At 41.4% G+C, this 10,006-nt stretch overlaps 1 protein-coding gene across 1 annotated transcript; it reads right to left on the bottom strand.

Moving 5' to 3' along the window:
* Window positions 1-483: 483 nt before the first annotated feature.
* On the bottom strand, window positions 484-5,167 carry LOC119236859 (filaggrin-2-like). Its single transcript, XM_037500810.1, has 7 exons — window positions 5,133-5,167; window positions 3,969-4,128; window positions 2,017-3,316; window positions 1,857-1,959; window positions 1,555-1,805; window positions 1,174-1,461; window positions 484-1,115 (listed from the first exon to the last, which is right to left on the bottom strand). The coding sequence occupies exons 2-7, from the start codon at window positions 4,104-4,106 to the stop codon at window positions 484-486; spliced, it is 2,712 nt and encodes a 903-aa protein (XP_037356707.1). The 5' UTR covers window positions 4,107-4,128; window positions 5,133-5,167.
* Window positions 5,168-10,006: the final 4,839 nt, after the last annotated feature.

Genomic DNA, 10,006 nt, shown 5'->3' with positions numbered 1-10,006 from the left:
CACTGTCACTTGACTCACTTTGACTAGATCCCCTTCTTCCACTACTGGACCTTGATTTTGTGGATTGTCCTTGGCCAGACTGGGTATGTCTAGTTGCATCTCCTGACTGTCCATGTGTAGTTCCCTGTCTCCCTCTACTTTTCGAAACTGATTCTCTCTGCTGAGTTCCTCCATGGCCATGAGTGGATCCTGAGTTTCTCTGTGATACTCCAGAATGCCCCTCACTGTCACAAGACTCACTGTGAGTGGATTCTCTTCTTTCACTTGGTCTGGATTCTGTATGTGTGTGTTGTCCGTGAGTAGATTGGGAATATCTCGTAGTATCTCCTGATCTATGTTGTCTAGACTTTGAGGACTGACCTGGTGCAGTACTGTTTGGACTATACCCCGAGGATTGACTTGAGCTACAGCCATTTTGATCCAAACTAGGCAAATTACCTGAACCAGACTCATGTTGTCTATTACTAGTGGATTGACCTGAGTTTATTTCCTGTTGTTTAATATCAGAGGACTTCCCTGAACTAGACTGATGTTCTCTAGTGCCAGAAGTTTGACCAGAGCCATATCCATGTTGTCCGATACCAGAGGACTGACTAGAGCTTGACCCATGTTGGCCAATTCCAGAGGACTGACCTGAGCCAGACCCTTGTGGGTCAGCACCAGAAGACTGGCCTGACCCATACCTATGTTGTCTAGAGCCAGAAGATTGACCTGAGCCAGATCCATGTTGTTTAGACCCAGAGGACTGACCTGAGCCAGATTTATGTTCTCTTGAGCCAGACCCGTGTTGACTAACACCAGATGACTGACCTGAGCTGGACCCTTCACTAGAACCAGAGGAATGACCTGAGCCAGATCCATGTTGTCTAGAGCCAGAGGATTGCCCTGAGCCAGATCCATGCTGTCTAGAGCCAGAGGCTTGTCCTGAGCTGGACCCCTCTCTAGAACCGGATGAATGACCTGACCCAGACCCATGTTGTCTAGAGCCAGAGGACTGACCTGAGCCAGATCCATGTTGTCTAGAGCCAGAGGACTGACCTGAGCCAGATTCATGTTGACTTGTACCAGACCCATGTTGACTACCACCAGAGGACTGACCTGAGCTGGACCCTTCACTAGAACCAGAGGACTGACCTGAGCCAGACCCATGTTGTCTAGAGCCAGAGGGCTGACCTGAGCTGGACCCTTCACTAGAACCAGGGGAATGGCCTGAACCAGATCCATGTTGTCTAGAGCCAGAGGATTGCCCTGAGCCAGATCCATGCTGTCTAGAGCCAGAGGCTTGTCCTGAGCTGGACCCTTCTCTAGAACCAGATGAATGACCTGACCCAGACCCATGTTGTCTAGAGCCAGAGGACTGACCTGAGCCAGATCCATGTTGTCTAGAGCCAGAGGACTGACCTGAGCCAGATTCATGTTGACTTGTACCAGACCCATGTTGACTACCACCAGAGGACTGACCTGAGCTGGACCCTTCACTAGAACCAGAGGACTGACCTGAGCCAGACCCATGTTGTCTAGAGCCAGAGGGCTGACCTGAGCTGGACCCTTCACTAGAACCAGAGGAATGACCTGAACCAGATCCATGTTGTCTAGAGCCAGAGGATTGCCCTGAGCCAGATCCATGCTGTCTAGAGCCAGAGGCTTGTCCTGAGCTGGACCCCTCTCTAGAACCGGATGAATGACCTGACCCAGACCCATGTTGTCTAGAGCCAGAGGACTGACCTGAGCCAGATCCATGTTGTCTAGAGCCAGAGGACTGACCTGAGCCAGATTCATGTTGACTTGTACCAGACCCATGTTGACTACCACCAGAGGACTGACCTGAGCTGGACCCTTCACTAGAACCAGAGGACTGACCTGAGCCAGACCCATGTTGTCTAGATCCAGAGGATTGACCTGAGCTAGATCTATGTTGTCTAGAACCAGAGGATTGACCTGAGCCAGATTCATGTTTACCTGAGCCAGACCCATGTTGACCAGCACCAGAGGACTGACCTGACCTTGTCTCTTGACTAGAACCAGAGGATTGACCTGAGCCAGACCCATGTTGTCTAGAGCTAGAGGACTGACCCGACCCAGATTCATGTTGACCTGATCCAGACCCATGTTGGCCACAGCAAGAGGACTGACCTGATCCAGACCCATGTTGGCCACAGGAAGAGGACTGACCTGATCCAGACCCATGTTGGCCACAGCAAGAGGGCTGACCTGATCCAGACCCATGTTGGCAACATTTAGAACCAGACCTTTTTGGATTAGAGTGTCCACAGGAACCAGACTCATGTTGACCAGAACTGGAAGACTGACTTGCTCCAGACCCATATTGTCCACAACAAGAACCTGTTCCTTGTTGTCCTCCATAGTTCTGAGGTTGACTACATGCTCTAGATCCACATCCCCTTGAGCTAGAAGACTGACTACATGAGCTAGGCTTATGTTGATGATAACCACAGGACTGACTTCCTGAGATACAACCATGACCTTGTCCTCCACTACTTCCTGACTGACAGCCTGAATAGGTGCAGTTAGATTGATTTCCTTGTCCTCCAAATCTACCTGTCTGACAAGAACTAGAAGCATTTTGTGGACTTCCACAGCCCCCTGAATTGCTGGAGCCACATGCTTGGCTTTGCCTTTCACTGTCACTTGAAACACTAGAGCTAGATTCAGACTTTTTTCCTCCACTCTTTCTTGACTGAGTAGAGTTTGATTCATGTCTACTAACCTCCAATCCTTGTGATAGACCACCATTACCTTTCTTCCCCCCACTTTTAGATCCATATTCATAATCCTCCCAAGAGCCCCTAGAAGGGCTACGGGACTCGTTTTTTTCCCCCTCCAGTTCTCCAGAGGTGGAATCATGTCTTTCTTTGCTACTACTCCATGAGTGACCAGAGCTAGACCCACGGCGCCTTTTCTCAGCTCCCTCTTGGTTACCTGAGCTAGATAAACCACCTTGTCTTCCCAGCCTCCTGGAGACAGATCCACGTCTATGTTTCACAGTCCCCCTTGAGCCCTCAGAACTATAACCATGCTCCTCTCCTTCACGCCAACTTGAGTATCTGTAACCTGATTGTTGTCCTGATGTATCCTCTTCTTCCTCTTCTGTTTCACTTTCTTGCTCTCGGTGTCGGTGACCACGTCTACGCTTCTTTGACCCTGAAGCTTTGCAGTATTCCTTGCTGAGAACCTTGTTGCAAGCCATAGCTAGCTTGAATACCATCAGAAGAAACTCGGTAAAGTCCAGTCTTCGGTCATGATCTCGATCCAGCAAATGCATGATGACATCCACTGTATCTGGATCATCTGGGTTCTGTGTGCAAGTAATACACCAAAGAAGAACTTATCAGCTTTGCTCACACACTCACCTCATCTGTGGAATTGTGGGTGTCTGACTTTAGGTGTTTTTCATTCTATCAAGGATTACTTTAGGTGAAGGGAGCTAATGCAACCCAGCACATGTGAAGAGCAAATAAAAAATAAGACTCCAAGAAGAGAACTAGAAGATTATACACTCAGTTATGGCTTTTAGAAAGGAGTAAGAAAAAAACAAATTCAATATCTGCTATATTTCAGTTTTATGCAAATATCAAACATTACATGCATATACTATGTTAGGATGTAGAATTTTTAACTTAATAATTGAGTCCTATATTTATGTTTTCTTCCTTTTTTTGACAGAGCGATTTATTTATGTCTTAGCAAAAATTTATGTTCTGTTTTTTTCAGAAGGGGAAGCCTGAGGGCATGAAAAAGTCTGGAGTCTACATGATGGAAGTGCACAGGAAAGTAAGGGGAAAACATTTTCCTTTCTAAAAATCAATACTGTCTCAATAGACTTTCCAGTGTCCCAAACACACTGCTTATAGAGTTTTCTCAAAGACCATTGAGACTGTGCACTTTTTACCTAATCTTGTGTAATATAACATTAGAAGCACTGAACCTTTGCAGCACATGGTTCTTACCTTCAGAATTGGACGAAACTCTTTTTCCAGAAGTTCCTTTAGCTCATCCTTGCTCAGTGTGCCACATTCTCCATCTTGGTTGGTATATGAGTAGAAGACATCTATGACAGTGACAACACTTCTCAAGAGGTTGGTCATCTTTTTGCAAGTTTAAGAGAATCTGAAGAGATAAATAAAGAAGATCTTATTATTAACTTTTTTCCTTTAATTTATAAGAAATTCTGATTTTAATATTAGTCATCAAGAGATTTTTAAATCTCTTGTCCCTTTTAAACCTGAAATACCTCAACAAGTGAGGATGGGTCAGGGATGATACAACATCTACACTGTGGGAATAAATTTTGTTAACTTTGAGTTACTTTCCTAAAATCAAGTGATGGTATGTTGCCAGTCAAACTGGGACTAGACCTCAGATCATCATGTCCTGGGTGAATATAGTCTATGTAAAATGTCTCCATGCTTTGTGTACTTTGGTGTTCTGAAGCTTCCAACGTTTCAGAATCACCCATATATACTCCTTAGTCTCTCTCGCTTGTTGCACTGCTTTTCTTGAGTCACAAGTGACGGACCTTCTATCATGCATACCTACTTCCCCTCTGGGTGCTAGAAGTTAAACTGTGCTGTTAAGACCTTCAGCAAATAAGAAATAAGCAGAGTGTGCCAGCACTATTTCTTTAGAAGCATGGTGATGCAGATCTCATCAGTGCTCAGGAATTTACTGTTCTCCTCATTAGCCAGAGGAAAATGCTCAGCAATACAGGCAATCGTTTGACTAGTGGATGATTAAAGTTTGGAGCTTTGGGAACTGGTGCTATACAAGGATAGTGATAGTGTACAAGGATAGTGCTGACCTCTCCCTATTCATGCTGGAAAACACAGAAAAGATGGCATGCAGATTAAGACTAGGAGGAGACTGTGGATTCACCCAGAAGAAGGAAAACTTCTAATTGCTTTAGTCTTCTCTGCAATGATGAATTTGTTCTAAAGAGATTCCAGAATAAACTAAGCTAACCAAACAAATACACAAACAAAATGAAAAAGAAAGAAACAAAAATCAAAGGCCAAATATATATTAACTCTGCCTTAGCTCAGACTCCTGGATTCCTGCCATGGACAACAACCAATTAAGTATCCATAAATGTAGCTGGATGAATTTGTTCTCACCTGGTTCACCAAAGGAACAAGTAGGATAAAGCCTGATGCAGCTTGCAGGGTGACAATGGATTGAAATAGTGGCCCTTATATAGCTGCCCTTGTTTGTGGGTGCTGCCCTCTGTGGGATGAACTGATTCATTTCCTCGTGTTTACCTTCCTACTTCTTCACATTCTATTTTTGAGTTGATTGCAGAAAGGCTGGTACCGGCCCTCCTTCCAATATGAGGACATATTGGAGGATATTTTTTTTCAGGGTCATAAACTTGTTAAAAGCAGAGACTGTTTTAGAGGAGTCATGTTATTCATTCCCTTTATGTTGTACCCACAAAAAGTAGCACAGTGTAAGACACTTGAAAGACATGCTATAAATTCTTATTTAATTGAAAATGAGCCTGGCCCACCACTACCATTTTTTGAGAATTTACTTTGTGCTAGATATTGTGCTGAATACTTTTCACCGAGCATCTCATTAATATTCAAAACATTTCTCTGAGATTTTTATTGTTTATCCCATTTTACGGATGAAGAAACAGGTTCAGAGAGCATTAGAATCCCCTCTAAGGTGACACAGCTCATAGCTGGAGGAATAAGGATTTGAACCCATATCTATCATAATGTTCTTTCTCTTAATCGTTATACTAGAATATATCATTAATTTTTACACATACATACATATAAACATACATTTATACTAACACATACATGTTATACACGTGTGTACCCACACACACATACATACTACCTCTGTATATCTACTACATGTACCTATTATGCAAAGATTATGCACTGTTAACAGGAGTGTCATTCCTACCCAAACACACAAAACATGAAAAGAGAAACACAGGGAGAGCTGTCAGCCAGGAAGGAAAGAAGCATATCTTTGACTCTATGAGGCTCCTTTCTAGTCTATAAAAGTATATCAATAGGTTATTCATATCATTAGTGTTTTCGAAAGTATTTAGGAGGAAATTAAAGTGGGTTTCTTCCAGCCTCTACCTATCCTGCGATCAGGTAGCTTTGGGCCTGGACCCTTGAGAAAATGTCATTTATATACATAAAGTATGTCAGATATAATACCTGAGGGAAGGAGAAATAATCAGAGAGCTGAACCAGGCAGAGAGAATCAGCTTTGCTGTACTTCATCAGCAGGAGATGAGAGGAGCAGGTATCATCAAGTGCTTACAATCTCCTCAAATGATGGTTTTATATACTTACCTATTCTTCACAATAGAATAAGGTCGGTGTTGTTGTCATTATTATTTTACAGATAAGAAAACAAAAACAGAGAAATTAATAATTTGTTTAAAATCACAGCGAGAAAGTGACAGCATAATTCCTATTCGGGTGCTCCTTCAAGGACCCATCATATCTTATTCATCCCATCATCTAGACAGTACCCAGAACTTAGAAAACATTTAGAATGAGTGAGTGTTCACCTAATGTTAGTGGGTATACCACTGAGATATAGCCATTGCTCTCACAGTCAGGAGGTCCTGGAGCAGACGTCATGTTGCCCTTTGGATGGCATGGTCATTGTCATGTGTGTGCATTTGTTATGCTTGTTTTGTTGCAATGGCTGTTGTGTCTGGAGGACTTTCAGACCCTTAGACAACCTACTGAGATCCATTCGGAAAGCTGATTTTGAAAGCTGCACTTCTTCTGCAACTAATGGATTCTGTTTACAACTTTGAAACTGTTTCTATGACTTGCCAGTTCTTAGAATTTCACTGATTACTCTTTGTGTTCAGATTCTGCTTCTTTTCCTAACTGGTTTAGTATAGTAGATACAAGCATAGATGTGGGAGTTAAGGAGACTTGAGTTCAAAGCTCTGTTCTGTCTTTCACTGGCTGTGTTCCTAAGACCTTAGTTTCCCAATTTTTGTAATAGGAATAATAACATCCACCACCCGGTAGAGGTTACTTAAAGTGTGAAATTGCTTAGTATCTACCTGGCATATAAGAAGTGTATAATTATGTATACTATATATACATATATAGTATAATAATATACTGTATAATAATAACAACTATATAATTATTGCCAGCACCTTTTAAGAACTATTTTATAACATCTAGCACAAGGTTTTCTACATAGGAGCACTCAATCATACTTGATAAAACTAAATTAGGAGGCAACAGTAGATCTTTGAAGGCAGAAAGACTACTTCTCTGGCAAAAGCATTATAAATTATTAAACAGGCAATAATTCTTTAAAAGAAGTAATTTTATTGAGATAATGATTCCCCTACCAGAAAATTCAGTCTTTTAAAGTGTACCTTTAAAGGTGGTTTTTAGTCACAGAGTTGTACAACTAACTTTTAGTTGTTACAGTGTGAGACCTTAAGTTTTCTTCTCAATTGCTCAGTTTTCCCTCTATAATAACCACAAAGCATTATTAGTGTCAGGGTACAAATAGACACATGCCAGAACATTTCAGCTCAAAATCTGGAGCACAGTTATGGTGCTATCATATGGAAGTGATGGTTTCTAACGATCAATTTGTTGACACCTGCAGAGACTTTTGCCTGCTTGGCTTCTGCAAGGCCACTCAGTCCAATGAGAGGGAGGCCTGGAGACCAGAGCAGGGACACAGTCTCAGCCACTCCATTTCTCTGGGTCTGGGCCTCCTTCTTGCTCTCTTCTGCTCATCTTGTCAACCTCTGCTTATTCTATATCCACTGTGCTCAGGGTTCTCAGCAACTACTAGGTTCTTTGATTTTAAGTCCATTTGGTGATGTTTATGACTATTAATCACTGGATTATATCGAGGGGGACACTATATCTTAAAATGTTAAAAACAGCTTTACTTGTTCCTGTAAAAATCCTAGTTTTTATTTTTCTACTGAATGTCAGCTTAATTTTGTTTCCATGCCTCATTCTCTTTAAGGGATGCCTTCTTCAAATTAAAGTAGTTTGCTTTAACTTCCCATCATGTCCAAAGGGAATTCCTAAAGTACTTGCTTTCAGACCAAAGTAGATCTGTGTCTATATAAGAATCAAATATTTTCAGCGCGCAGACCTCTCCTGCTGCCCTCTGCTCCCCTCAGCAGTGTACTTTGTCAGTCTACCTGTTCTGCTCCCCGCTCTGGCTCTGGTAAATTCTCTCACCGTCCCACGTTTCTGACTGTACCCAGTGCTTGTATAAATAAATAAATAAATAAATAAATAAATAAATAAATAAATAAATCTTTTAAAAAATCAAATATTTTCTCTGTGCTGAGACTCTGAGTAACCCCTGTTTTGGGGTTTCTCAATGAACTCAGAGATGATACCTGGAATTGATCCAGGGACACCTGTATATATGTGTCTCGTTTTCTCTGAAGGCAGTTTAGAGAACTGTTCTCATAGTATGATTCTGTAGGAAGAATGTTGACTTTTCAGTAAGAAGGACTGTTTTTGTATCACAGCTCCAACTTACACTACTTGTAATACCTTGGGCAAGTTTCTAAATCTGAGTCTCTATTTCCACACCTGTGAGGAAATGTCAGGATAATGTCAGACATGTGGGAAATAGATGAGATAATATTAGGATAATATTAGCATCTGATAAGAATTTAACATATTTTATTTTCTTTCCCTCCTTATTTCTAGGATTAAACTGATTAGTTGAGGTTATCAGTAGGTTTTGGGTGTGATGGTTCCTGGAGATGATTCTTAACTGTTGCTTCTTGGCAGTCTCTATGCCTCAGTGAAATCAGAGGCCAGAAGTTTTGGACTTTGGAAACTTGCCTTAAATGTTTCTTTTTTTTTTTTTCTACTGTGAAAAGTTCATGGAAAGGATGGAACCACTCAGTACACCAGCTGAGAATGCTCCCATTACAAGATTCCATCTAATTTTGCTGTATCATTCTTGATATCTCAGAATCCATGGACTAGAGAAAGAGTATCCAAAGAGTAGCCTGCAGTGTTCAAGCTGTGGTATGGGGCTTCCATGATGTGTGTACAGATCTGAGATGTATCATCTGGGATCACCAGATGAAATCTACTCAGGGCCACTTCTGAAGGCTGGGTCTCAAGACACTAAAAGGTCCGGGTGGCCACAATAGCAATAACCTGTGGTGAATACCAGAGAAGAGATTGTTCCCTGAAGGATTTGGAAATGTACCAACTGGATGAAGATGACTGAGGCTAGAATCTAGATTTGTGTTTTGATAATTTCCAAAGTATGATTGTTAAGTAAGGTGGGTGATTTTTTTTTTTTTTAACAGTGTGGAATTTGTACAAAGGAATTTTCCTGAAAGGCTATAGTTTAGGCTAAAAAATCTGGGTGGCACACTTCTTTTAGAGCCTTCAGAATCTTACATCCTATTGAATGTCATTTGGTAGGTGAAAATATTGGAATCATTCATAAGCATTTAGAACCAATTTTGGTAAATAAAAGAATAATTTATAAGGTATTTTTAAAGGGGAAGGGAAAGTCATTGTTAAGTATGAATTTAAAGTAACCAAACTTATTTCTTCAACTAGTGATTCTCAGAAATTAATTTTACTTCATCAGCATTTTTTGAGGACTTTCTATGGCCTTTTTTTTCTGGACATGTACTTCCAATGGTTTGGCAGTCCATCCCAGCACTGCTTGCCTACCATTGCAGGTAAGCCCCAGGTGAGGCAGTCCAGACTGTGTGTAAACAGTGTAATGAAACTAGATATGTAGTGAAGCTTGACCCTGGGCTTGGGTAGCAGGAAAATTGTTGAAGACTTTCTCTCTCTCTCTCTCTCTCTCTCTCTCTCTCTCTCTCTCTCCATTCAGAGTGAATATACATTATTAAAGGTCAATCACATGGAAGGCCCTGTGTCTTCAATGAAATTATATTGGTTTGGGATTAATTTTTAGCCTGGAAATTTCCATTACTCCATTTCAAAGATCTTGCTGCATTCCTATT

This window comes from Talpa occidentalis, unplaced genomic scaffold (assembly GCF_014898055.3).
Source record: "Talpa occidentalis isolate TD23 unplaced genomic scaffold, MPIMG_talOcc4v2.1 talOcc4.9, whole genome shotgun sequence".
NCBI classification, from domain to species: domain Eukaryota; kingdom Metazoa; phylum Chordata; class Mammalia; order Eulipotyphla; family Talpidae; genus Talpa; species Talpa occidentalis.
Note: the sequence above shows the minus strand (reverse complement) of the source record. Positions and strands in the feature narration are given on the sequence as shown.